Source organism: Camelus bactrianus, chromosome 2 (assembly GCF_048773025.1).
Source record: "Camelus bactrianus isolate YW-2024 breed Bactrian camel chromosome 2, ASM4877302v1, whole genome shotgun sequence".
Lineage (NCBI taxonomy): Eukaryota > Metazoa > Chordata > Mammalia > Artiodactyla > Camelidae > Camelus > Camelus bactrianus.
In genome coordinates, this window is record NC_133540.1 from 136,089,691 (window position 1) to 136,117,687 (window position 27,997).

At 58.5% G+C, this 27,997-nt stretch overlaps 1 protein-coding gene across 5 annotated transcripts; it reads left to right on the top strand.

The window, feature by feature from the left end:
- The first annotated feature begins 5,029 nt into the window (after positions 1 to 5,029).
- Positions 5,030 to 27,714, top strand: SPON2 (spondin 2). 5 transcript variants are annotated; one of them, XM_074352130.1, is made up of 7 exons: positions 5,089 to 5,143; positions 22,960 to 23,014; positions 23,981 to 24,114; positions 24,527 to 24,752; positions 25,120 to 25,343; positions 25,414 to 25,605; positions 25,905 to 27,329. In XM_074352130.1, the coding sequence occupies exons 4-7, from the start codon at positions 24,530 to 24,532 to the stop codon at positions 26,286 to 26,288; spliced, it is 1,023 nt and encodes a 340-aa protein (XP_074208231.1). In that variant the 5' UTR covers positions 5,089 to 5,143; positions 22,960 to 23,014; positions 23,981 to 24,114; positions 24,527 to 24,529; the 3' UTR covers positions 26,289 to 27,329. The 5 variants fall into 5 exon arrangements, with proteins under 5 accessions (XP_074208230.1, XP_074208231.1, XP_074208228.1 ...); XM_010958901.3 differs by lacking the exons at positions 5,089 to 5,143; positions 22,960 to 23,014 and adding an exon at positions 23,293 to 23,768 and having other exon boundaries at positions 25,905 to 26,079; positions 27,189 to 27,714; XM_074352129.1 differs by lacking the exon at positions 22,960 to 23,014 and having other exon boundaries at positions 5,030 to 5,143.
- Positions 27,715 to 27,997: the final 283 nt, after the last annotated feature.

Here is a 27,997-nt window from a genome sequence, read left to right on the forward strand (position 1 = left end):
TGAGAGTGTCATCGGGGGTCTTGACAGCCGCTTCATCATAACGACCCAAACAGGGACTTCCCTGTCCATCAGCGCTGGACTGGACTAGTCCGTTTTCACAGACACGGGGCCCCGCACGACTGGGCGGGAGGGAAGGAGCCGGGCCCGGGATGTGTGCAGAGCCTGCGTGGGGGCAGCCGCTCTGTGGCGGTCGTGGGTGGGTGGGGGGGTCCAGTGACGGCTGGAGAGGCTTTATTTCCCGGGGCCCTGGCTCCACGCTGTCCGGCTGGCCCCAAGTCCCCACAGTCGCCAGTGGAGGCTTCCTGCCAGTTTGTGCTCCCACCACCATGGCCTCAGGGGAGCTGCTCCTGGCCGGGATGCTGTTGTCACCTGTCCCCCAGATTTCAGGGTGCTGGTTTGCCTCATGGCCTCGGTTCTGGGACGGGCCCAGGAGAAGCTGTTGAATCTTCCTCGTTGCCAGGACAGGAGTGATTTGGGCTCCTTACAAGTCAGAGCTGGAACCACGCTTTAACTTGAGCCGTTTCTGCTCTCATGTCCTTTGCAGAAGCCTGAGCTTCAGGAGGGCGCACTTTGTTTTGTGCTCTGCTGAGTGCCGGGTGTGGGGGTGCTATTTGCCTGGTGAGGACCTGAATGGTGCAGTGAACCTGGGCCGTTTCCCCAGACGGGAGGCACACGTTGGCCCTGGGACCTCCCTGTGTTGGTGGCCATATTTTCTGACCCCATAACCCCTTCTTCATGGGTTTTCACCCTCATTTTGCTGAAGCACATCCTGCAGTAGCTTCCTGAGAATGGGCTTGGGGAGCCGACTTGTAAAACCTCATGTGTCTGAAATAACCCTCCTCTCAGCTGCACCCTGACTGATGTTGAGGCTGGGGCATGAGGCAGTGAGCAGGGCCCCAGGGGTTCCAGGACCCCCTCCCCAGGCTCCCCTTCCAGCTGGATGGAACCTCTCTGGAACTGCTTTTCCTTAAGGTCTCCTGTCCCCAGAGGGGCCTGAGCGCAGCACCCTGGGATAGGGGTTGGGGAGGCTCTCTGGGGCTCCTTGGGCAAACAGGCGTGGCCGCTCTGCAAGCGGGTGGGACAGAGTCCCGGACCCCAGCACAACCGCTGGGGTGAGGCTCAGGACTGGTGCCCACTGCAGACCACCTCGCAAGGGTGACAGCTAGGATGGCACTGCCCCCGGGGTGCGGGGCTCGCCCTGGGGAGCCCCCTCCCTGGCCTTCTCCTGCTCTGACCAGTGGCCAGTTCCGGGCCTCACGGCCCCTCCCCGGCACTCGCTCTGAGGCCCCTGACCCCCCCACCATCTTTAAAGAGTAACTCTCCTGTCTCCTTTATGCTAGCCCCATGCCTCCTGACCCGGTATCTGGTTTCGGGGGGCTGCTGGACAGCACCCAATCGGAGTGCCCTGCACGCCTGGCTTCTGTCCCCCAGCTCCTGCAGAAGTCACTGGCAGGTGTGGCTAGTGGCCTGTGGTCTCAAGGCTGACTCCACAGATGGCCTCTGTGACATGTCACTTCCTCATGGAGCAGCCCACATTGGCTCCAGATCCCAAGTCAGGATCCCAAGGCTCCCGAGCCCTGCACCTGGTCCTCTGGATCCCCCACAGGCTCCCACCCTGGGCAGGAGCCCCTCATCCCCCACCCCCAGCAACCAGAGAGGCCTCTGTCCTGCCCTGCCTGGCCCCCCAGCAGCCAAGAGACCTGGCGAGCCCGGAGGTGGTGGACCTCAGTGGGGAGGGGTGGGTTCTGGCTGTGTTTGGCAAAAGCAGGTGTCGGCTTTGCTGGTACCAGGGTCCGGGTGCTGCAGGAGGGGGCAGTGGAGGCGACTCCAAGGGTCTTGGGCGCAGGCTGGAAGGAGGTAGGGGCTGCAGAGGAGGGCGGTGGAACCCCACTCTGACAAGGGAGGCCGGAGGCCCGCTCAGCACCCAGGGCAGCACCTCCACACAGCACCCCTCACTGCCCGGGACCCTGGGCAAGTCCTGCCCTCGCAGCTGGCATGTCCCTCTGGGAAGCCAAGGTCACAGAGTTTAGACTGGGGGCACAGCCATGGCTATAAGGAGGAGCTTGAGGTGAGCGGTCTGGACATTGGGAGGGAGGAGACCAACTTGCTGACAGCTGCCGACAGCCATTGGTACAGAAAACCCAGTCGCAAACCACAAGATCAAGCTTCCCACCCACAGCGCTGCAGGCAGCCCGAGGCCCATGGAGAGCAGGGCAAGGAATGGTCCTCAGACAGGCGCACGAGCAGGTCCACCGTCTTCATGCATTTTCTCAAGACACCGACTGCGACCTGCACTGACTCCAGAGTGAACCTCAGGGGTGGACACTCGGCCCTCCGGACCAGCACGCCGGTGTCCGGCGAGGAGTGGGTTAACTCTGCAGATTAACACGGGGGTTCACTGCACCCCAGTCAGGATTCCAGTTGTTCATGGTCAGCAAATTCTTATCTCCACATGTATGTGGAATAGCAAGGGTCTGTGGATTCGGGATTATGAAACTTTAAGGCACATTAAAAAGCAGATGCGATGACAGAGACAGAGACGGGGCCGGCAGTCGAGAAGCCAGTCTGGCGCCTGCGCGTAAGCCTGCACCAGTCCCGGGAGAGCGCCGCCCCTTTGTGGAGGGCCGCTCCTCCCCGCGGGCGGGTGTGGGGGCTTCTTCCATGGCAGAGCTGTGAGAGCACAAGCCGTCCCGCGCAGATCGGCGCGGCCCTGTGGCCGGCTCCATCCGAGGAGGGTCCGGGGTGATGGAGGGGCAGGGCACCTCCCACCGGTGGTTCAGAGCAAAGAGGATCCCTGGCGCAGGAGTCCAGGGCCAAGGTCGGACTGTGACCCGCTGCAGGCCCGGATGTCCAGCCACCCCACTTCCATCAAGGCTGCCCCCTCTTTGGTCCTTTGAGGGCCCCAACGGTGGCTGCCCTCAGCCCTCTGCCCACTATCTGGAGACTCAGGGCCATGGGGATGGTTTTGCTCTGCCTCCTCCTCTTTGGGCCCAGAAGAGGCTCAGAGGAGGCGGGAAGAGGCATCAGGTCTGCATCTGCCAGAGCACCGGCCACACCACCCCCAGTTGCTCTGGGCCAGGGCCCAGCTGGATTTGCAAAACTGATTTTCCAGTAAAAGCAGCATCGGGGAGAAGCACTGAGAAGGGGCAGCTGCATGGCCCCTCCGGTCGGCCTGCCCCAAGCAGCCGGGCTCCCCTTCTAAAGGAAAACATCTGGTCCTCTGGGCCTCTGCCCAGCACCCGGTGGAGGACCTCAGGCCTCCATGACCAGCTCCACTCCCGGGCCGCCCCGCAGGCCTCTCCCCTGGTGCACAGCATGGGGCCCTGGCCACCTACCTCACCCGGCAGCCCTGGCAGGGACGCTTCAGCATGGCCAGTGTTCCTCCCAGTCCCCGTCCCCGTCCCTTGTTCTCAGGCCCAAAGCACCGAGGCCCAGGTGCAAGTCCACCTCTGCTCCTAGTCTTTTCCCAGACCCGCCGGCTGCCCCTACAGTCCACCTCCAACAGTGGCCAGAGGGGATTAAAGGACGACTCTGGCGGCATCACTCGACAGCTGGGAAGCATCTCTAGAGGAGCAGAAAGACAGGGTGCGGGGCCCCGCCCACAGCTGCCGGAGCTTCCGGGGCCCCTCTCCCCAGAGCACTGAAGCCACCCTGCCTCTTCCCTCCTGCAGGGGCTGTGGACTCTGCTTTTTTTTTTTAACTCATCAATGCCCCTGGTGACGTCTGCGTGGGGCTCCAGGGGAGACGAGTCACTGTTAATTCCCCCGGCCCCTCCTCAGCCCTTCCCACCTCCTGCTGTCGCAAACACTGCAGCCTGTGCCTTGTCCTTGGGGCATTGTCCTGGGGGAACAGTCTTGCAGAGTGGATTCCCAGGTGTGGAACAGCTAATCCAAGACACACAGCCATGTAATCTGGGGAGGCATTCCCCAGCTGGCCATTATACACTCCTAACCTCATGAGAGCGCTGCTCCCCGACAGCCACCCAGACCCTGGGAGTCACCAGACTTCACAATTCTTGTCGCCGCAGCAGTGAGAGACCGCACCTCTGTCTCGCTGTGTGTATGTGTGTGTGTGTGTGTGTGTGTGTGAGTGTGTGTGTCTGGCACCAGAGAGGCTGCAGACCGCCCAGGTCTCCGCGTCCTAGGGTTGTCTTTGCTTACTTTCTAGTTGGGAAACTGCGGCTGCTCCTTCTCCCCAACTTGCAGGACTCTTTGCAGATGAAGGGACTGGACTTTCATCCGGTTTCCGCACTGGCTGTGTGTTTGTTCACGTACATGTTTACCGACTTTCCACTGGAGGGTCGGCCCCAGGACCTTGGCCTTAATTCCAGGAGCAGGACGTCCTCTTCACCCGGGAGCCTGCCCCCAGGTTCCCCAGCCCCCATGCACACTGCCTCCTGGAGCCTGTCCCACCCAGACCCGGAGCCCAGGCTCAGATGAGACTCTCCTTGCCCCGTGCCCATGAGCACTTGCAGTCTGCCAGGGATGGAGGCCGGGGCAGGCCCAGATGGAGAGGCTGGTGTGCCCCCTGGTCCCCCGGCAGCCCCGGCAGGCTCCCTGTCCACTGTCATGGACCAGGGCCTTTGGCGCAGGGCAGCTGGGTCCAGAAACTGAGATTTGCCTTGGAGGAAACAGCAGGGTCGGGGGCTGGCTTGGTGCCTGGAGCCCGGAGCCCCTCCGCCCTGGAGGTGGGGGCAGACAGACCTGTTCCTTTCTGCCCTTGAAGGTGAAATGCATTGTCCTCTGGAAACTTTGAGTCTCCCGGGACCCCGGCGGCTTCCCTCACTGGCCTTGTATCTCCTGCTCGGCCCTAGGCAGCCCCCCAGCCCCACAACAGCCCCATCACTCTTGAGCAGCCCTGCCCCCACCCCATGGCCCTGCCCCAGGAAGGGGCCCCTCCCAGCTCCTCCTCCTGCGGGCCTCCTGCCAGGGCAGTGCTGAGCTGGGTCCAGACGCGGAGTTAGTCCTGCCCCTCCCACCCAGGCACAGGGGGGAGGAGGAGGGGGGCTGGGCGGGCGGGGGCAGGCAGAGGAGGTCCCTGTGGTGGGGCTAGGCCTGGCTCTTAGGGAAGCCAGGCTGAGGAGAGAAAGTCCATCTCCATTCTGCTCTGGGGATTTGGAGATCCTGCATCCACCCCCGACACCGTGAGTCTCCAGGCTTCCAGCCTCAGTGTCCCCATCTGAGCAGTGGGTGGTCACTGCCCCCAAGGGCCATTGCTGTCTGTCCAGCGCACCATTCCCTGCAGCTGCCCTGGGGGCCTGTGACCAGGTGGGGGTAGGCCGGGGGCTGTGGCCCATGCTCAGGGCTGGGGGCCAGCTTTCCAATAAAAGCAGTGAGTGTTTTAGCAAATGGAAGATCCTGGAAGTTGCTGAGGGAAAAGCAGTCCATGTGCCCAGCGGGCCTGGCTGTGCGACCAGCAGGGAGGGGCAGCTGCCCGGGCTCCCTGCACTCCCGGGAGAGGCGGGCATTGGCTGAGCACTTGCGGGGAGGTTCTCAGATGGCCCTGGAGGGGCCAGAGGGGGCCAGGCCCCTGCCACAGAGGCCACGGTCTGGGCACTGGCCTTCTTGGGGATGGAATTCCCACAGCCAGAGGAGCAGTGGCAGGGCCTGGTGCTAGGGGTGTCCCGTCGGGGCCTGGGTGGTGGGCAGCCGGGCCACTTATGAGGGAGGCATCCAGGTGACCCCAACCTCCCATGGCCACTGTCCCAGCAGGTAAACACATCAGGAGGCCTGGCCAGGCAGGGTGAGCCCAGCAGGTGTGGATGGGGCCCTGGGATGGTGGGTTCTGGGCTGCTGTTTGTGACCCTAAAGCCTGATGCCCATCCAGGGCCCCCAAGGGCCAGGCCCACTCCCCATGGCGCAGCTCTCATGAGAACATGGGCTGAGAAGTGGGATCAGCAGAGTTGCCTCTGGGGCTGCTGGGAAGAGGCCCCAGCTTGGAGGCCCCCCAGGGTGATGCCAACTCAGGCACCTTCACAGCCATGCCCTGGCACCTAGGTGCCCCAGTCCTCCACCCACTGAGTCCTGTCCACGTGCCCCCGAACCACGCCTGAGCTCAGCTGGGCCACACTGGGAATGGTGGCGAGGGCCCGGTGGGGTCTCCCACCTCAGCCAGAGATGGGCCTTGCCTCCCTGCCAGGAGCCCCAGAAGTAACTCAGAACACAGACCCCACTATGACTGGCTGTGAGCCCATGAATGGCCAGAACAGTCAGAAGACACAGGTGAATTCAGGAGGGCAGTTGTGCACAACATTTATGTCCAGAACTTGGCATTTTTCAAATTCAAGCAGCTTCCAATGAAAAGAGATGCTGAGGAGAATGCATCACTGACAACAGCAATAAAGATTGTACGTTGTCTAAGCAGGAACTTTGCTCACCAGATCCACAGGGAAAACCCCGAAAGGTGGCCAGTGGCCACGTGGCACCTTGGAAGGGCATGTTCTGCCCAAGAGGGAGGCCAGCACCCAGTGGCGTCATTTCATCCTGAGTTCATTTAAATGTGGTGCCAGCCAATTAAAGCACCAAGAATTTCTCTATAAGGTGAGTTGGATAGAAGGTCAATGTTGCAAAATCATGTAAGAAGAGCCAAGAAAAGTCTTTTGGGAAGGAGCCGTGAGGACCCTGCCTCTCCCGGGTGTCAGCAGGCTCTCCCACGCCCAGGGGAGCGGGGCTTCGGCGCAGGGGACGGAGGCGCGCGAGAGGCAGCAGCTCCACCGGGGCAGGCGGGTAGGGCTAACAGCGCCAGGCCACCCCCTCGGGTTCTTACCCCAAGGACCTGTGGCAAAGACAGTTGACGCCCCTCAAATATGCCAGGGGCCCCCAGCAAGGAGGTGGAGGTTCACGTGACTGTTCCTGGCCAAGGGCAGAGGCGATGTTTGTCACCACCGGGGAGGCAATTAAAAACCGAGCGCTATGACCTAGAAGCCAACAGTCAAAAGAAACAGCTGAAAGAGAGAACGGGCGAGCAAAGACTCGCGTGCACAGTTTCCTAGTAATTCATACAGATGGCTGGCGGGCACACGCCTAACCCCAACCCTCACAGGGCAGCAGGGAAGCAAATCCAGGTGAGACCGGGCTTCACACCCACCCGGACGGCCGCAAGCAGGTGCTAACAAGAGCTGGCAGGGCGCTGCGGGGGCCGAGGTCCGCACGCCCAAATGTGAGACAGTCACCACGCGGCCAGCAGTCCCACTTCTCAGCGTAAACCCAGGGTCCGGAACTGTCCACACAAAAATCCACGCACAGGTGCTCACGGCAGCGTTCACAGTAGCTGAAACGCGGAGCCAGCCCGACGTCATCGACAGATGAACCCAGCGTGGTCCAGCAGCCCCAGAACACTGGTCAGTCCTGAAAAGGAGGCCTGTCCTGGCTCCTGCGTGGATTTGGATGAAACCTGAAAACATCGCGTGCCGCGGAAGACGCTGTGCGGATTTCTTCTGGGAGAGATGGAAAATGTTTCGGAACCAGAGAGAGGTGACTGTCGTAGGAACTTGCGAGTAAACTACAAGCCACCCAATCGCACACTTTCAAAGGGGGAATTCAGGTTTTGTGCGTTACATCTCAGTGAAGCCCCTGCTTTGAGAAGCACCAGTGTCCTCCGTCCATCTGTCCCTGGGGCCCACGCCAAGGCGGCAGCACCAGCGAGGTGGGGGCTGTGCGGGTCCCCAGTGTGGCGGCCCGCCCCCAGACTGCCCTCCGGCGAGGGCGCTTCTCCGGGAGGCTGTGCCAACCCTCTGCCCTTCTTCCCATAGTGGAGCCTCCCACGTGGCTTTGTGGGGCCGGCCCTGAGCTCCTTGGATGGTGGACGTAGGCCTAGCTCCCTGGAGGACCCCACGCCCCTGTCCAGGGGGATCACCCCGGCAGGAAGGGTCCTCCTCACACTGCAGGCCAGAAGGAACGCCAGTGGGGTGGAGGGTAACCCCCTCCTCACAGAGCAGGCGTCAGCCCAGGGAGGAGGGGGAGGGGAGGAGGGCTCCTCCACCCCACCCCACCTTGCTGCTCCCCTCAGCCCCTCCTGTTCTCCCCTCCCCTCCCCCTCCCCTCCCCCTCCTCCATGCTCCCCGCCACACCTGCTCTGCTGGTGTCCCCTCTCTGTCCTCCCCACAGGGCTGCCCTTTGGAGCCGGTCTTGGGCAGGGGCAGTGATGGACGGGGCACACACACCTGGCCTGCAGCTGTGGCCTCGGGCTTTCCTGATGAAAGACAAGGGGCAGCCGGTGCCAGGCGGGCTGCGCCGCCCTGATGGGGAACAGCTGTTAGCCTCGGGGCTGCCAGCGGGAACCACATTCCCTAAGCAGTTAGCTCATGGTTTACACATTCTCTGCAGACTGACGCTATGTCACGGGGAGCTGGACAGATCCTGGGTGCCAAGCCAATACCCGCCCAGAACCTCTCCTTCAGGACCTGGGCCCCAGGCTGCTTGTTTTGAGGCCAGACCTCTTCCTGGGGGCCACAGCCCCTTGCCCGGGGGCAGATCCCTGCGCTCATCGCCCTGGCCCTCCCGGCGCCCCCGCTCGAGCCCCCCCAGCTGCTGGAGGTGATCTGCTCCATCACCAAGATGTTATTTATTTGTGACGTAATCAAGCCGCCGTTTTCCCCATCAACTGTAAATCTGGCTTTGTCAGTCAAGAACTTCTCACACATTCCAGAAGCTGACTCCAGCTCTCTTCTGGACATCAGATGACTTACTCTCCGCGTCAACAGCACACGGATGGGATGTCCGTGGTTTTAGGTGTGTTCTGAGTTGTGCAAACTCCACCACCAAGGTGAGCTGGCACTTCATGCTTCTCACGTTGCACGTTAACTCTCTCACCCTACAGCCCCCACGAGGCAGGTGTGGGACCCAAGGCTGATGCTAAGTCACCGCCCAGGGCCACGTGGCTGGCGACAGGCAAGGCCAGGATCTGGACCGGGGGCCCTGCCCCTTGGCTCCTGCCCTCCACGTGCACCTCAGGTGCTTCCACAGTGACTGTTGCGGGAAGCGTGTGCACCTGCTGTGTCGGGGTCTAAGCCCTCCCAGAGCTGAGTCCTTCCACCCGCTCAGGCCTTTGCACTGCAGAATGTGTGGCTCTGCCCGTGGAGCCTCTGTCACTGTGAGGAGACCACTGCTCACCACGCCCGGCCCCGCCTGGGACGCTGAGCTCTCACTGCGCACACGGTGGGGCTGCGCTCAGCCCCCTGCTGCCAAGTGAGGCCTGGCCATGCGGTGACCACGAGAACCAGACAGGGCGACGTGGGCCACTTCCTGGAGCCGCTGTCTCCCAACCTTTGCCTCCTGCGGGCCGGAATCTGCAGCCTAGGCCACAGCCCCCGGCTGGGGTGGGTGTGGAAGGAGCCGGGTCCGGGTGTGGGGCCGTGGAGCGGCCAGCAGGCAGGAGCGCTGTGAATGCCTTTGGCCTCCCTGTCACCCCACGGTGGGGGCTGCTCGACACCACACCGTCGCCTCTGCTGTGAACCGAACCTCCCCACTCCCGTCAGTAGGAGACTGTCGCTTCAGGAGTCGCCTGTTCTCGCGTATTCGTCTGGGATCGTTTTTCTTACTCATTTTTAATTTTTAAAACTAGGATGCGGGGCAGTCTTTAGATTTACAACCTCTCCATACTCATAGTTTTACTATTTCTGAAGTTGCTGTCACTCATTTGATTTTCTTATCTTACTGCATTTGCTAGAACCTCCAAGAAAACCTTGAATGACAACAAAGGGGACGATCGCTGGCTGCTCCTGCGTTTTTGAGACAGTTTTGAGTTTCCTGCGTAGCAGCGATCTCGGCCTCCGCTGTGGGCAGTCTTTTCTTTCTTCTTCTAGTTTAGTGTTATTAGTAACAGTGGTTGCTGAGTTTTGTCTCCTTTCTTTCCAGGGTCTATCGATTTGGTTTGACGGGTGTGCTACTTTGTTCCCGCAGTTGCTTGGGTGACTCGTTGGGCCGCGGGGAGCCTGGCCTTGGCCGGCCGTGATGCGCAGCCTTGCAGGCGTCCTGGCTTCTGTTTGCTAGCCCCTTGTTTGGGTTCTTTCTCATCTTCACTTATAAGTGATATTTTCCTATAGCTTTCTTTTTTTTGCACTACATTGAGTTTTGTGTCAGATTCCACTGGTTTCTTGAGGTGAATTACATTTTTCCACCTTTTTATGTGTCTTGGAAAAGTTAAAATAACCCTGGACTAACTTTCCTTGTAACTTCGGCTGAGCTCATACTCAGCTGTGAACATGTTTCCCCGTCCGTTCACCGTGAGCCGTCTTGCCGGGTCCCCGTGTCTGCGCACTCGTGTTCCACGTTAGGTCACTGCGGTAACGGGCATCCCCGGGGCTGCCCGTCTGCTCCGGGCTCTGACGGCCGCCCAGACTTGCGGGTTGTGCTCCTGTGTCTCTCTCCCCGCATCTTCTGTCCCTGGGTCCCCTTTCTCCTTCCTAATTATAGGTGGGTTTCTAAATTTTATACACAAATTCTAACTGAGGCCATCCTTCCTTAATCAGGCTTTGGGGCAAGGCCAAAGGTTTCCATTTTATTTGCTTTTAGGGAAAAAAAGCTTTATCATTTCTCCTTTTCACTTGTTTGTTTTCTACTGAATTTCTGGTTTTATCTTCGTAATTTCCTCTTTCTACTTTTTAAAATGCACCTGATTGCTCTCGTTCTAATTCCCTGGGATGGGCGCAGCGTCCCCACTGCGGGCCCCTCCCCCGCGCGTCTGGGCGCCTGGGCTCCGCTGGGGCGTGTTTACACCGTGGCTTTCCAGAGAGCCTGCGTGTTCAGATCCGACTTTCCGCTTTACCTAAGGGCCACCTAGGAAGCGACTTGCTTAGCTCCTCAGTGGTTAAGATTGGGGGTATGTTTGTGATGCTTTTTGCTAATTATTTGAAATTTTGTTGGATTATAATAAGAGCATCTGGTTAGCCTCCTCTCCTGCTAACTGAGGTGTGGGCGAGCCCACGTCACTGCCTCGGAAAGCACGACATTTTCTCTCTGAGGAACATGAGATCTGCGTCCACACCCACATCTGCTTGTGTTTTTCAGTTGCCACGACACCTAGTTATGAAGAGATGGGGAATTCCCGTGTGTGTGTCCGTCAGCCCGTGTTTTACACTTCAGTGGCTTTGAGTTTAGCCCTGTGTTTTCGGGCACATGTGTCTACAACTCCCTGCCGTCCATGCGCTCACTGGGCGCGCATGTTAGCGTGACAGGGAGCACCTGTGCTGGCCTCCTCGCCCGCCCCACTCCCTGCCCACCCAGCCTCCCTGGACGTCACCTTGTGTCCTCTGTTCTGATTTGCAGTCATCGCTGGTCTTTTTCCGGAATTCTCCTTGGATGAGGCTTGTAGGTGACAAACACATGGATTTTTCTGTGCTCACAGTGACTAACCCTGGGCTGGTGTGTCCTGCCTGGGCATGTACCCTCCTTCTGTGACCTGGAGGTGACTTTTCACCATCCTCTGCCTCCAGGGCTGCAGATCAGATCTCCAGGCCTCATTCATATTTCTTGAAGTAACGTGTTCCTTCTGTCACTGAGCACGAAACTGCCCCCACCCTGGCTGCACCACCCGCCCATCCGGGGAGGGCATGGCCCAGGAGGAGGAGAAGCTGGGGCCCTGAGAGGCACTGCCCTGAGGGGACGTGCCCAGGGAGTGGAGGGGCCAGACCCACCCTGGCCTCTCTGGCCGCAGAGAGCACTCCCTTCTGCAGGTGTCCCCAGTGGGGAAGTGGGAGAGGCTGCTCACCCCCCCACCCTGGCCAGTCCCGGCAGCAGGCCGCAGCTGGGCTCCCTCTGCGTGTGACTCCATGGCCCGCAGAGAAGGCAGAGGACGGGTGGGTGAAGGGTGGTGGATCAGGTGGAGGGAACACCCCCAACTCAGACCACAGCAAAGCTGAGACTGACCACCTTCAACAAGAGAAGTGCAGGGCAGCCCCCTGCCAGGCCCTGTGGGGTCCAGGGGCATCCTCTTCCCTGCTCGGCTTTCCCCAGGGGGGCTGTGCCCCCAGACAGCAATGAGACCCTCCCAGACCTATGGGGAGGACCATTGGCTGCGGTCAGGATGTCAGGACATTAGTGTCCAGTTGTGGCCCCTCCCCCATGGAGGGCAAGACCCCCAGATCGGGGTGGGGCCCAGAGAAGGGAACAGGACAGGTGGTCCCGAGGAGGACCTGAGGAATCTCTGGGCCCAGGTGGCCATTCCCGGTGACTCAGGCCTGAACGCAGCCACCAACATGGGAGCACCCCTGACCTGACCCCAAGAAGGACGCCTGCCCCTGCCACCCCAAGGGATTCCTGACTGAACCAGCCTCCTACCAGCACAGAGCAGCAGACCCAACGCGGACACTGCCCGACACCTGGTCAGCACCCTCTGAGCCACCCGGGACTCGGGGGTCCTCGAGGCAGCCGAGGGGTCTGGGGGGGTCCTGCAAGGAGGGACGCTGGCCGGGCAACTGCTGACGTTCAGCAGTGACAGGTGCCAGCATTGACGGCCCGTCCAGGGCACTCCGAGCCTTGACGTTGGAGGAAGCTGGTGGAGGGTTCAGGCAACTCAAGCATGTCTGCAGCTTCTCAGAGTCTAAAATTATCCCAGAAACAAAATTTTTCACAAGAATCTTGACAGTAGAGCTGGCATGGAGAGAGGCGTTTGTGATCTGCCTGGAGGAGCCCCGTCCCCCCGTCTCCCCCTGGTTCCGCCCAGAGGACACCGAGCTCACCAAGCGGTGGATGCCCGAGCCACCCTCTCCCGGTCCCGACACAGGCCCTGGGACCTGGGGGGGGGGGGGGGCTCTGCGGCCCCCGCCCCTGAATCGACCAGTCCTCTGAGCCTCAGCCCCCTCACCTGTGTGTGGCTGCTGGCGGGGCGGGTGGAGGGCAGGCAGATGGACTTTCTCCAAGTCCCCAGGAGCGAGGCTCACCTTCTGTGCTTGTGAGACACCCTGCAGGAATGGAGCGGACGCGTCACCAAGTGCGCGGGGGGCTCCGAGCCCCCCTCCAGGCTCTGGTCTCCATGGTCTGTGGGGGCAGCAGGGGCTCCACTTCGGGGCACCCTCCCAAATTCAGGCATGTGGCTCCCCACAAGCAGAGTCCTGGAGCTGTGAGGAGGGTCGGGGCTCCCCGGGCAGCTGGGGGGACCCAGGACTCTAGGAGGTGGTGCAGACAGCCTGCAGGGTTGGGGCGCTAGAGAGTGGGCGGCAGAGGTGCCCCTGGGCGGGTCAGGCCTGGTCAGGTGCCCTGGGCAGGGAGGGGCTTGGGAGGGTATGGGCAGGCCTAACCCCCAACATGCCAGCCAGGCCCAGTCTGGCCCAGTCTGGCCCAGTCTGACCCAGTCTGGCAGAGCAGCAGGAAGGAAGTGCCTCAGAGACCTTGGGCGTCTGGGGACGGGGGTCCCCTGCCTCCTGAGCATGCACTGGGGTGGGGGCCACTGTGGGCTGGGGCCCTGCCAGGCAGCCCAAGTGCGTACTTGTCCTTCAGTTGGCTCTGGCTCCGGCTCCAGGCCACGTGAACAAATGCAACCCACATTTCCGCTCTGCCTGTGCCCAGGCAGAGAGCCCGCCACCACGAGGCTGGAGCCGGACATTGGGCTGCAGGGAGGTGGGCCAACAGCGCTCGCTCAGAGTTTCCAGGCTGGGAAGTGGGTCCTGAGTGGGAGGGAGGCCTCCCCTGGTCCTCCAGGGTGCTGGCCTCGAGGGGCTGGGGGCAGGAACAGCCTTGCCAGGAGGCAGCTGAGGGACAGGGACAGAGCCTCCCCTCCACTGCTGGAGCCCCTCCCCCCGGGGCTGGTCCAGAAGCTCCCACCAGGGGTCTGCCCCTCAGATGCTGCCCACATCGGCGAGGCTGGAGGGAGGACCCCTGGACCCGGGGCCATGGGGACTGATGGCCCTGAAGACTCGGACTGGGACACTCCCAACATGGCCACCCGGGCGGCTCTGGAAGTCCCGGCCCAGCAGTGCAACACCCCTGCCTCAGGACACCAGATGGACAGCGGAAGCGCGGCTCCAGGCACGCTCAGGCCACTGATGAGGCCAGCAAAGGAGATGTGGGTCCCGGTGGGGAACCAGGAGCCAGGGCACTGGTCCCCTGGGGGCACAGGTGACATGAGCACCCGGCTTGCTCAGACTCGCCAGCTGCAGCTGCCGTGGACCCTTGGCTAATGTGCGAACCGAGGTCTTGGGAACAAGCCCACTCACGCCTCCCCTCACCTACCAGCTGCGAGCCAAACCTGGGTGGGCAAAGCCCAGGGGCGACACAAGCCTCACACCCTGCCCCATCTGTGGCATCGCAGACGTGGCCCCGGGGGCCGGGGTTCACTGGGGGTGGGACGCTGCTGCCTCTCCTGCAACTGGGTCGTCCAACCTCCTCCCCTGGACTGCGAGCTCCCGGGTCTGCTGGGCAGAGGCCCAGGAGTAGAATTGCTGTGTCGTGTGGTAACTTCATGCCTGTTTTGAGGATGTGCCAAACTAGCTTCCAAAGCAGCTGCACCATTTCACACTCCCACTGGCAAAATAGGAGGATTCCAGTGTCTCCACATTCTCGCCAACACTTGCTATTATCCAACTTTAAAAAAAATTATATCCATCCTACTGAGCTGGCATCCCATCGTGGTTTTGATTTGCATTTCCCTAAGCATATTTCATGTGCTTGCTGGCCGCGTGTGTGTCCTGTCTGGAGAGATGTCCATTCAAACCCTTTGCCTATTTTTAATTGGGTTGTCTTTTTATTATTGAGTTGAAAGAGCTCTTTATATATTCTGGATACTAAACTTTTATCAAACATATAATTTGCAATTATTTTCACCTAAATTGTGGGTTGCCTCTTTTTCTTGCTGGTGCACAAAAGGTTTTCATTTTGATGAAATATATTTTATCCATTTTTCCTTTGGTTGTTTACATTTTTGGTGTCAAATCTAAGAAACTGTTGCCTAATCCATGGTCACAAAATTTACTCCTAAGATTTTTTTTGGAGTTTTACAGTTTTCGTGTTTACATCTATGTCCTTGATCTATTTTGACTTAAACTTTATGTATGGTGTGAGGTGGGAGCCAACTTCATTCTCTTGCCCCCTGGACGTCTGTTTCTCTCAGCAACACGTGGAGACCTTTCCTCTAGTGCGTGGTTTGGGCGCCCTTGTCAAAAACCACTTGAACATGAACGTAAAGGCTGATTTCTGAACGGTCACTAACGCGCCCGCTCTCGGCCAGGGCCGCGCCGTCCTGATGCTGCAGCTTCGCAGTGCGTCTTGAAGTCGGCAGGCGTGCGGCCTCCCACTTGGTCTTCTTCTGGAAGCCACCTGGGCTCTGGGGCTCCTCACAATCCCACATGGTTTTCAGGAGCAGCCTTTCCATTTCTGGAGGGAAAAAAAAGCAGCTGGAGTTTTGATAGGAATTGTAATGAGTCTGTAGATCAACTTGGGGAGTGTTTCCATCTTAACGGTATTAATTCTTCCGACTAACAACCATGAGGTGTCTTTCCACGTACTGGACCTTTCACTTGCTCCAACAACGCTCTACAGCTTTCAGTGCACGAGCCTTGCACTCCTCTGCTTAAATTTACTCCTAAGTATTTCATCCCTTTTGCTGCTGTTGTGAATGGAATCACGCTCTTAACCTCATGTCCAGATTGTCCATTGCTGGTGTGTAGAAATGCAGCTGATCCTTGTGTGTTGACCTTGTATCTGTAATCTTGCTTTCTAACTTACCTTCACTAGCGCTGGTATTTTCCACACAGCTTTCCTATGATTTTGTGCACAAGAGCATGTCGCCTGCAAGCAGAGACGGTTTTCTTTTCCTCTGTCACTGCGCCTGCCTTTCAGCTCACCTTCTTGCTGGTCTCCCTGGCCAGAGCCTCCAGCACGACACTGCAGAGAAGTAACAGGAGGGGCATCCTCGTCTTGCTCCTGCTTTAGGGGGACGCTTTCAGGCTTTCAGCGTCCAGCACGACGTTAGCAATGGGTTTTTCACAGACACCCTGTGTGAGAATGTTCCCTTTGGGTCCTAGTTTGTGGAGTGCTTTTATCGTGACGAGTTGGATTTTGTCAAATGCTGTTTTTGTTTCTATTGAGATGATCGTGTTTGTCCTTAATTGTATTAATATGCTGTATTACATGGATTGATCTTTATATGTTGAACCAACCTTGCATTTGTTTGAATAATCTTTTTTTTAATGCTGCTGGATGCAGTTTGCTGGTGTTTTGTTGACCATGTCTGTATCTGCACTCATGAGGGATGTTCATCCGCAGTCTTCCTTTCCTAGATGCCTTTATCTAGTTTTGGTTTTGGGGTAACACTAGCCTTGTAGAATGAGTAGGGAGGAGTTCCCTCTTCTATTCTGGGGGAAGATTTGGAGAAGGATTGGTGTTAATTCTTCTTTGAATATTCGGTGAAATTCACCAGTGAAGCCGTGTGATCCTGGGCTTTGCTTTATAGTGATTTTTTAAACATTTCTAACTCATTCTCTTTGTTACAGGTCTGTTCAGGCTTGCTGGTTCCTCTGAGTCAGCGCTGGTAGCCTGTGTCTTTCTAGGAGTTTGTCCATTCCATGCAGGTCACCTAATTTGTCGGCACACTGGTATTCGTGGGACTCTCTTGTAATTCTTTTTTATTTCTGTAAGGTCATTAGTAACGTCTCCTAGTTCATTCCTGATTTTAGTAATTTGAGTCTCTTCCTTTTTTTCTTGGTCTAGCTGGTCAATTTTCTTGATGTTTTCAAAGAACCAACTTTTATTTTCATTGATTTTTCTCAATTTTTAAAATTCTCTATTTCATGCATTTCTGCTCTGATATTTATTATTTCCTTCTGTTTGGTTTGGGTTTGGTTTTCTCTCCTTTTTCTAGTTTCTTTCGGTGGTCAACTAGGTTACGAATTTGAGATCTTTCTTATTTCCTTCGAAGCACTGCTGTGCTTCATCCTGTAAGTTTCTCTGCTTCATTCTGTAAGTTTCTGTTTTCATTTTCATTTACCTCAAAGTATTCTCTAACTTCTAGTGTCATTTTTTTTGATCCATTGGTTACTAAGGGGTATCATGTTTAATTTCAATGTATTTTTTGATTTCCCAAACTTCTTCCTGTAATTGGTTTTTTAACTTCATTCCACTGTGGTGAGAGAACATACTTTGTGTGATTTCAGTCATTTCAGGTTTACTGAGACACTACATCACACGCTCTGTTCTGGAGAAGCCCCACGTGCACTGGGAGTGCCGTCGTTAGGGGGAGAGTTCTGTCTGCTGGGTCCAGCTGGGTTACAGTGTTGCTCAAGTCTTCTGTTTCCCTTTGATCTGCTGTCTTGTTGCTTTATCCGTTCTTGAAAGCAGGCTACTGAAAGTAGAGAGTCTTTTCCAACATCCAGTCATTACTGTTGAATTGCCCATCTCAGCCCTGACTTCTGTCTGTGCTTCATGCGTTGGGGGAGCCCTGTTTTAGGTGCATATGTGTCTGCTACGGTTATGTCTCCCCAGTGGGAGCAGCCTTCTATCACAGTAAAATGTCCTTCTTTGTCTCTAGTAACAGCATTTGTCCTCAAGCCAGCTTTGCCTCGTACTGGTGCAGTCACTCCAGCTCTCTTTTGTTTACTCTCTGCATCCTTTGATTTCAACCTATTTGTGTCTTTAAATGTAACGTCTGCCTTTTGCAGACGGCACATAGTAAGGTCATGTTTTATGTTTGTCCACTGTGCCATTCACTGTCTTTTAATTGGAGCGTTTGTTATTTAATTTACATAGAATCTTTAACTTGTAGGTGGGATTTAAATCTGCTGTCTGCTGTGTCTTCCGTACCTGCGGCAACCTTCTGTTCTCTGTTCTTCCGTACTGCCTCCCTTTGTGTTAAACAGATATCTTCTAGTGTCTCATTTTAATTCACTTGTTTTTTTTTTTTAATTTTTACTTTTTTGTATACATGTATTTGATAGAAGTATAGTCAGTTTAGAATGTGTCAGTCTCTGGTGGACAGCACAGTATTTCGGTCAAATAGGAACACAAATATATCTGTTTGCATATTCATTTCCCCATAAGTTACTAAAAGATATTGGATAGAGCTCCCTGTGCTGTACAGTGTAAACTTGTTGTTTATCTATTTTATAAATAGTAGTTAGTATCTACAAATCTCAAACTCCCAGTTTATCCCTTTCCACCCTCTTCTCCTCTGGTAACCCTATGTCTGTGAGTCTGTTTCTGTTTTTGTAAGTAAGTTCTTTGGTCTTTTTTTTTTTTTTTTTTGAGATTCCACATATAAGTGATATCATATGGTATTTTTCTTTCTCTTTCTGGCTTACTTCACTTAGAATGACATTCTCCAGGAACATCCATGTTGCTGCAAATGGCATTATTTTAGTCTTTTTTATGGCCGAGTAGTATTCCATTGTACAAATATACCACATCTTCTTTATCCAGTCATCTGTCAGTGGACATTTAGTTTGCTTCCATGTCTTAGCTATTGTAAATAGTGCTGCTGTGAACATCGGGGTGCAGGTGTCTTTTTGAATTAAGGTTCCCTCTGGATATATGCCCAGAAGTGGGATTGCTGGATCATATGGTAAGTCTATTTTTAGTTTTCTGAGGAATCTCCATACTGTTTTCCACAGTAGCTGCACCAAACTGCATTCCCACCAGCAGTGTAGGAAGGTTCCCTTTTCTCCACAGCCTCTCCAGCATTTGTCATTTGTGGGCTTTTGATAATGGCCATTCTGACCGGTGTGAGGTGACACCTCACTGTAGTTTTGATTTGCATTTCTCTGATAATTAGCGATATTGAGCGTTTTTTCATGCGCCACTTGTTTCTTTTACTATGTTTTTTGAATTATTTTCTCAGCAGTTTCGCTGGGATTTATTGCTGTTGCTGCTTATTGTTATTTGTTTAGTGACATTTCTAAACTAATTCTGTAAAACCTGTCTTCTCTGCCATGTGTGGTCACTAAGTCTGTTTCATCAGCTTAGTGGTCAGGTACTGCCCAGACAGAGATTTCCTTAATGCCTGGAACCAGTAAGTCTCCCGGTCTTTTTGATGGGGCTCTGTGGGTGTTGGGCTACACTTTTCCCCTCAGCCAGGCAGTTGACAGCCCTCAGGTTTTCATTCTAATCTTCCTGGTTAGTTTCCTGTTTGTCCCAACTGTTATCTATTACCTCAGGCAACCACAAAGTTCATTTTTTGCCTGTAATCATTTTCCTTTCTTTCTTTCTTTGGTCATCATTTTCAACAATCACCCTTGAGGAAAAGGCTTTTCATACTGGGTGAGCTTGGAACCAAGTCAGATGCAGACAGCCTTGCAAGGGGGGTCTTCCAGGACACCACCAGACGGCTCAGATGATGACAGGTTTGTGGGAAAGCTGCTTTGACAGTGCTCCAGCTCTGGTCTGCTCTGTCCGGTGGCGGGGGGCAGGGGGAGGGTGGGCGATCAGTGTTCACCGTGGATGTGAGTTGTTATTTTCAAGGCTATTACAGAGCTGGAGAGCGGAGGATGGGCCCAGGGCAAACTGAAATACATCCCAGCTTGGACAGGACGTGAAGAAACTGGAGCCTTCGTGCACCGCCGGTGGGAACATAAAATGGGGCAGTCACTGTAGACGACAGTGGAGGGTCCTCAAAAAATTAAACAGAGAATTAATTACCACAGGGTCCAGCAATTCCACTTCTGGGTATACAGCCCACAGAACTGAAAGCAGAGTCTTGAAGAGATACTTCACAACCATGTTCACAGCACTGAGACGAGGATGCCACCCGAGTGTCCACTGATGAGTGAATGAGCAAAACGTGGTCTCTACACAATAGAATATGTCTCAGCCTTAAAAAGGAAGGACATTCTGACTCCTACTAAAATCAGATGAACCCGAGGACACTATGCAGAGTGGAATAAGCCAGCCACAAAAGGACAAATGCTGTGTGATTCCACTTACACAAGGTCCCTAGAGGAGTCAGTCTTGCAGACAGAAAGCAGAATGGCGGCTGGCGGGGCTGGTGGGGAGGAGGGAGTTACTGTTCAGCAGGAACAGAGTTTCAGTTTTGTAGGATGAAGAGTTCAGGGGACGGGTGGTGGTGACGGCCGCACAGTGGTGTGAAAGTACTCATGCCCCTGAGCTGTGCGCTTAGAGGGTTAAGATGCTAAAAACCAAAAACCTCATATCTTGTTCTTATCAAGATTCAGCTAATTTTCTTGATTGAAAAACAAGAAACAAAAAACAACTCTAAAGCCTGCTGCAAGCCTTCGGCTAATTTCCAGGGTGCTGAAAAAGCTTGTTCTGACCATTTGGCCTGTTGTCTCCCTGCTTTTACGGATGAGTGTTTTCAGAGGTCCATCCTCTGCCTTTTTTGCTGAGGTCCTGGCGTCTGAACTGGGATGAAGACACATGGCAAATTCTCCTGCACAGACAGGCCTGTCTTTATGGGAGGTAGGCGGCTGCAAAGGAGGGAAAATCCGTGTTTACAGCCACATAGAAGCAGCTCTCTTCCCAGACCTGTGGTCAGCAGCTGCGGCCGGCCTCCTCGGGACAGTGGGAAAGTGGGGCAGAAGGCGTTACTGTGAGACTTGGTGAGTGTCTTGGCTTCTCTGGCTCTCCTGCAAGCCAGGCTTGCTTGCAGGAGTGACCCTTACAGAGGGCAAGCCAGCTTGCCAGGCCCCCAAAGGGTGCTGTTGAGGGGGGGCGCTCCGCTCACCCAGCCCTGCTTCTAGCGTCTCCCTGGACTGCAGAGGCCACAGAGCTGAGCCTGGGACCTGGGTGCCTGACCGGATTCAGCCTCCACCGACCAGAAGAGCTCGGGGAAACCTGAACCCAGAATGGAGTGGAGCGGGGCTGGGGGTTTCCAGGCAGGTGGGGCCTCAGGAGTTGGTGGGCAGCGTCCGCCTGCGGCTCTGGCCTGGAAGTCCTTCTTGGAACTCAACCACCTCAAAAGTCTGTATGCTGCCTGACTCGCAGGCAGACCCCTGTCTGCTTAGGCAGCGGACTTCTCTGCAGGAGGTGCTGTGACTGTAACCAGGCCGGCTGACCAGGTGCCCCTGGGGCAGGGTGGGAGGGGTCCTCTCTGAGACCCTCGATGGGTGGAGCTGGGTGCGCACAGGGAGGAGCTGCTGAGACAGGATGGGGGGGCGGGACCAGTGGGCCCCCCGGACTGTTAGGACTGGAGGCCTGTGTGTGCTGTCTGCGGCGTCCGGTGGGGACGGGGCCCTCTGTAAACGTCTGGTAACAAACCAGCAAACAAAGGGGGGCCTGTTGACTGGGGAGACCCTGGGGAGCCAGACTCCCGCGGAGGCAGCGTGTCCCCGTGGGGCCCCAGCGAGGCGGCCCCGCAGGCCTGTCCACGCCCGGGGACAGCCCTGAAAGAGCCCTTGTCACACAGGCCTGGAGGCCCCCGGACCGGAGGCAGCGCGAAAGGTCCCGCTGGAGCCCAGCGCCCCTCAGCACCTGGGTTCTGGGTGGCGCCACAGCGCCACAGTTGCCTGTCCTCGGCAACTCCCACATGGACCCTGCAGACTCTACACCCCACTGAGGGCCGGCGTGAGCAGCACAGACCACCCCTCCCCCGACTGCCCCGTTGGGACAAAGTTGCACAACTGCCCAAAGTCCACCGTCAGCAATGCTGGCTCGTAAAGGACGCCTGTAAAACTACAAACACCCTGGAGGATGGGCCTGGCAAGCGCTCCCTGGTGCTGTAGGCAAACCCAAGCTACACAGCCCAAGGGCCCGGGGTGGGGAGGCCCTGCAGCCACCAGTCATGGGGGGCGAGCGGGTACGGAGAGCCGGGGAGGTGGGTGTAGACAGGACCCTGGAGCCAGAGGGGAGGTGGCTGCCGGCAGGGAGTGGGGGTCTGCAGAGGCCACAGCCCTGGCCTCATTCTCCTGAAACCTCGAGGGGACTGACCATGGAGTGAGTGACAGGACAGGACCCTGACCCGAGTGTCAGCACATCACCAGGCACTTGCTAATGACAGGACTCCGGCTACAGGATGCGCCCAGTCCCCCAGCCTCCCTAGTCTAGGGAGTAGGGCTGTGTCTACTGGGTCTCTCCTGTGTTCCCAGTGCTGAGACCCAGCAGTGCTCGACACGTGTTCACAAATGGATGGATTCGAGGGGAGGAGGAGGGAGGGCCCACCTGTGTGCACAGAGGAACCTTCTGTTTGTAGGGTTGCAAATGCTTTCCAAGTGCTACCTCACTTGATCCTTAGTGGGAGAGAGAATGTAGCATCCTGGTTTGCAGAAGAGTCTGAGGGTCAGAATGGTTTTCAGTGAGTCCAGGACTGTCAGTGTAAGCAGGGTCTCTCCCACCTGAGATCCCGCCTGGGCCAAGGGGCCACAGGTTGCCTGTTCCCAGGCCTCCCTCCGTGCACCTCTCTGAGCATGGTAAAGAACTGGCCCCCTCCCGTGTCCCGCTGAGTGAGTCACAAGAACCCCTCAGGCATGCTCCTGGGGCACACTCCACTGCCAAAGGAAATGCCTCGCTGCCCCCCCCCCTCTGGCCCCTCCCTGCAAACAGAGGGTCCCAGCCTTCAGTCCCCACTGGCCACACGTCGGGTGGAGCCCTGGGGGCAGAGCCTATCCTCGGGGTGCAGGGGGCTGGGATGGAGCCCCCTGGAAAACAGTGCGGACCCTGAGGCCACCCCTCTACCCCTGCCGGCCAGCGGGCGAGGTATGGCTTGTGCCGGAGTCAGTGCAGTGTTTCCTTACTTCGGGGACCGAACAGTCCCGGGCCCACCCCACTTCCTCTCCTCAAACCCAAACCAGCCACTCCTCCAAGGACAGGCTTGCCCTTTCTGCCCACCTGCCCTCACGTCTGACAAGGCTCCCCCTCCAGCTACATCTGAAAGGCTGGCTTTCCGCTCAGATACCAACCAACACTGCACCTCCTTGGCCTGAGCGCCCAAGCCGGCCTCACAGGCCAGGGGCTTCTGGGAAGCCACACAAAGGTATCTGCACACATCACCTTTCACAAAGGTTTCCTTTTGAAAAATACATCTGTTTTTCAGAAGACACTGCAGTTTGTGTTAACGTGTAACAGGTTTCTGTTTGCTACCTTTAAGTGAGGCGAGTACCCTGGGGCTTCCGGCAGGCCTCGATCGTGGTGAGAATCGACAGGTAAAACACACACACAGACGCACTTTGGGTTCTCAGCGACTGCTCAGAGTGTAAGGGGTCCCGAGGCCAAATGTTCGAGGGCCGCTGAGCCGGGATCTGTCCTGAGCCTTAGAACCTGGGGTCCGAACGTTGCGTTCGCAGCTGCTCCCCTGCGGCTGTGCCACTTACTTGAAATACAGGTTAGATCATTTGTTTTTGTTTGCCTTCTATTTTTGTTGATTCTATTTATTTTCTCTTTCTTTTTTTGAATACGTAAACCGTTAACGCGGCTTCAAAAGCGAGAACGAGACGCTCCCTTCCGAGCGTTGCCGCTCCCAGGGCAGCTCTTACACGTGAGACCGGCCCCTGTCCTTGCCTCCCCGGCTCCCGGGCTGTGACAAGGGTTCCGGAAACATTCTCCTGACAGTGAGCAGGAGTAACTTCAGAATCTGCTGGAGCGCCTCCCCAGGGAGGGAAGGCGGGGGCCCGGGCCGCCCCTCAGCCCTTCGGGGAGGGCCGCCGCCTGGCTCTGATTTCCTTTGGAGGGACAGCGTCCAGATGCCCTGGCCAGCAGTGTGGGTGGCACGGCGGCTCTGTGCATGGCAAGGAGGCAGCCGTGTTTGCTGAACCCTGAGCCCCAAAGCCAGGGGTGCCTGAGGCCAGAGGCCCCACTCCCTAGCACTGGACTGACGCCAGGCCCAGCCCTGCCCGGGGCGAGGCACTCGCTGGCTGCCCAGGGCTGCGGGCAGTGGCACCACCTCCAGGGAGACACTGGGTAGGGCCTGGTGGGAGGAGAGGACTGGGAGGGAGAGGAGAAGGGGTGGGCGGGAGGGAAAGACAAAGGAAGGGGTGCGGCAAGCGGCGGCAGCGCCCCAGGGAGGAGTGACCTCAGTGCTGGAGCTGCATCTGCTGAGCGTCAGAGCAGGGCTGGCAGCCAGGCGAGCTCCGGGCCCTGAGGTCCCTTCTCTCCTCTCCCCCTCATCCCAGCTGCTGCTCGCTGGTGGCCCTGGTGGAGGACCTGGGACCTCATTGGTGGCCGGGGACTGTCCGCGGCATAAATTGGAGCTCTGGGCTCTGCTGGGACCTTCGGCTGCCCAGGGCCCTCTGGTCACTCCAGCTGGGTGAGTACTGCGTGTGCCGTCCCCACCCTAGACGCCCCGGCCTTCTGGCGCCTTCCCCTCCCCCTGCCCAGAGCCCCGCAGCACCCCAAGAGGGAGGCCCAAGTGTGCCCTCGAGTCCGGGGCACGCCATCCTCCAGTTTGCCAGGGTTCCCTCAACCGCAGTGCCAGAGGCATGCACTCAGGACAGCCGCAGGGCGCTGAGCCGGCTGTAAGCTCCTGGTGCCAGGCGTCCGTAACCTGCCAGGCACCTGGGTTCCTGTAATCCGACCCGGCGTGGCTTTCCAGCCACCCGGTCAGCCCAGCCCAGGCCAGGGGGGGACACGGATGGATGTGCCCAGCCGTCCTCAGAGGCCCATACCCACGGGTCCGTGCTGCAGGGCGTCTGGGACCTCCCTCCCTCCTCTCCTCCTAGTTGATGGAAACCCCGAGTGCGGCTGTCACCAGGGGCAGGGTCCTCTGGGCCCTCCTCCTGGCCACGCTTGGCTCCTCAGCCGGACAGCCACTTGGGGGAGAGTCCATGTGCACCGCCCAGGCCCTGGCCAGGTACAGCATCACCTTCACGGGCAAGTGGAGCCAGGCGTCCTTCCCCAAGCAGTACCCCCTGTTCCGCCCACCCGCACAGTGGTCGTCCCTGCTAGGTGAGTGCAGCCCCGAATGTCCAGCAGTGACTCCCCCACCTGGGAGGGGACAGTCACCCAACGGTTGCACTGCACTTCACAGTTTGTAGGGCACTTTCATCCAATTCACTTCAGTGCAGGAAATGTTGCGAAGTGCCGACTGTGTGCTGGCAGCCACATTCTGGACTTTGGGGATGTGGTGGGGGTAGGGTGGCCAGGGTCACAGGCAGGGCCAGACACTGGTCACACCAGCGAGGTGCCGGGCAGCGCGAGGCAGCCAGCAGGACATCTCCTCTGCACATGGCGGGTGGACTGCAGTCTGGCCATGCTGGGGGAGGCAGGACGGGCCCACTGGGCAGGCTGCTCATGCGGCGGGTGGCGCCCACAGGGGCAGCGCACAGCTCCGACTACAGCATGTGGAGGAAGGACCAGTATGTCAGCACCGGGCTGCGGGACTTCGCAGAGCGGGGCGAGGCCTGGGCCCTGATGAGGGAGATCGAGGCGGCCGGGGAGAAGCTGCAGAGCGTGCACGCGGTGTTCTCAGCCCCTGCCGTGCCCAGTGGCACCGGGCAGACCTCCGCGGAGCTCGAAGTCCACTCCAGGCACTCGCTCGTGAGTGGGGCGGCCACAGGAGGGAGGGTGTGGGGTGCGGTGACCCCTGGCTGAGCACCCGGCTCCCCAGGTGTCCTTCGTGGTCCGCATCATCCCCAGCCCCGACTGGTTTGTGGGCGTCGACAGCCTGGACCTGTGTGACGGTGACCGCTGGCGGGAGCAGGTGGCTGTGGACCTCTACCCCTATGATGCTGGGACAGACAGCGGCTTCACCTTCTCGTCCCCCAACTTCGCGACCATCCCACAGGACACGGTGACCGAGGTGAGGGCCAGCGGTCCCCTCAGGGAGGCGGCTCTCTGGGTGCCTGGCTCTGCCCCTCCTTTAGAAGATACCCCTGTTGGTCGCGTCCCAATGGACAAGCAGCTGCATCGCAGGGAGGGGGCGGAGGCCACGGGCCACGGAGGAGAGGTCGGGGCTGTGCTGCGCGGCGCCAGAGGGGCCGCTCGGGGTCTGCTCTCCGCACTGCCCACTGGACCCCCAGCTCCAGCTCACGACTGGGTGACTTGCACACGTAGGCGCTCCTGTTCGCCAGCCCTCGCTGACACCCTCCCCTCCCCCAGATAACAGCCTCCTCCCCCAGCCACCCTGCAAACTCCTTCTACTACCCGCGGCTGAAGGCCCTGCCTCCCATGGCCAGAGTGACCCTGGTGCGGCTCCGGCAGGGCCCCAGGGGCTTCGCCCCGCCTGCCCCGGACCTGGTGGGCAGGGGCAACGAGATTGTGGACAGCCTGTCAGGTAAGCCTGGTTCCCGCCGCGGGGCCGCTCCTCCCTTCCCTGCCCTTCACGTGCAGGGTCCCGGGCACCATGCGCTTGAGCTGGCGGGCGGCCGAGACACCCAACCCTGGCCACGTGGGGACAGGAGCGCCCCTCAGTGTGTGTGTGTCACTGAGACGTCAACGCCGCTGGCCTTGAGCCCCCGCACAGCTCTTCTTGCTCAGCCTTAGAAAAACCCTCCGAAGTGAGTGTCTACCCTGCTGCCCGCGTGCACCCCCACAAGGGTGACAGTCAGGGCCCAGGCCCCGCCCTGCCTGTCCACCCTACGGGGAGCACCCTCTCGCCAGCCACACTCACAGATGAGGTCACAGAGCTGGGAAATGTCGCTCCGTTCCAGAGGCCATGCGGGGGGCGAGGAGGGGGTCAAACCAGGAGAGGCCGCGGGGGCTCAGACGCTGTCTGGGCTGCGTGAACCTGCGTCTCTGAGTGACTTCAAAACAGGATCAGAGCATCCGGTGAGGGACGTGGGTCCTGAGAGACTGGGGTTTGGTTCACGCAACCCCAAACTGAAGAGTCAGTGTTTTCGGCTGAAAGCTTTCCAGCCTGCAGCCCAGAAGTGCGTCTTGGGGGCCCAGCCCGCTTCCCCAGCGTCCCAGCTGACGGGGAAGACCTGCGCCAGTGGGTCCCTTGGGGCCCTCCCCACAGGGGTCCAGTGGAGGCGGCAGCACCCACCACGGAGGCGGGTGCTGGGCAAACGTGGGTCTGTGCTCCCGCAGCGGTCAGCTGCCCAGACGGTCAGTGACTGGGACAGCAGAGCAGGTGGTCAAGGCCCTGCCAGCCTGTGCCTGCGTCAGAGCGTGGCTCACAACACGTCCTCCGCTCCCCTGGCCCCCACCGGCCCCCGAGAGCGGGCGAGAGCCGTGTCTAGCCCTCAGCGCAGAAACGCTGACCCAGGTGCCTGCGGCGCTTGTAGGAGCTGCTGTGGCGGCGCCGTCCTGCAGTCCGCCCTAAACCCCGGAGGAGCACCTAGCGCTCCCTCACCAAGTTGCAGGCGGGCTCGTGTGAGGATCGCAGGCCCCTTCTGCCCCGAAGCCCCTCCTCGCTCACTGCCTTCCCTGTGCTCCGTCCAGCTCCAGAAACGCCGCTGGACTGCGAAGTCTCCCTGTGGTCGTCCTGGGGGCTGTGTGGGGGCCCCTGCGGGCAGCTGGGCTCCAAGAGCAGGACTCGCTATGTCCGCGTGCAGCCCGCCAACCAGGGCGCGCCTTGCCCGGAGCTGGAAGAGGAGGCCGAGTGCGTCCCTGACAACTGCGTCTGAGATTGGCCCACGCGGCCGGCGAGCGGTCACCAGGCTTGGGGCCGAGCAGGGAGCAGCCGGGGGTGTCCTTGCCTCTCTGAGCTCCGCTGGGGGCCGGCCCTCTGCCCAGACATGCCCGCAGGGAGGGAGGACCATCCTGTCAGCAAGCTTCTGGAGCCCGACATGTCCACACCAGCGGGAGGGTGGCTCCTACCCAGAGACCGCTGGGCTGGGCGGCAGGAGCCCCGAACCTGCTCAGCCACAAAATACCTCAGACCTGGTGGCCCAGAGCCCCGCCTGCGCCCCCCACCCCACCACCGCGGGTCCCATCCCTGGCCTTGAATAAAGACCGTGGTCTCGGCGCCCTCGTCTCCTGTTTGCTGGGTGGGGGGCGGGGAGGCAGATGGGCTGCCCTCCAGCCCCGACCTCATGCAGGAGCCAGTGTCGGTCGGCACAGCACCAAGGAGCCGTCAGACCCCCGCCTGCCCTACCGCAGGGAGACACGGCACCCGGTCGGCTGCATCCCCTCCCCCAGGCCCCGGACTCACGGGGATGCCCTGAGGGCTCCCCGCTCGCCTGCCCGGGCGCTGGTCTGAGGGCGGGGTTCAGGACGTTGTGCTGCCGTCCTGGATCCCTCCGTGGGGA

What these genes read in the sequence shown, in the direction of transcription:
- SPON2 (XM_074352129.1), top strand. Translation starts at nt 24,530, where the DNA reads ATGGAAACCCCGAGTGCGGCTGTCACCAGGGGCAGGGTCCTCTGGGCC. An exon ending in TCCACTCCAGGCACTCGCTC is followed by an intron (nt 25,344 to 25,413) that starts GTGAGTGGGGCG and finishes CCGGCTCCCCAG; the next exon opens with GTGTCCTTCGTGGTCCGCAT. An exon ending in CACAGGACACGGTGACCGAG is followed by an intron (nt 25,606 to 25,904) that starts GTGAGGGCCAGC and finishes CCCCTCCCCCAG; the next exon opens with ATAACAGCCTCCTCCCCCAG.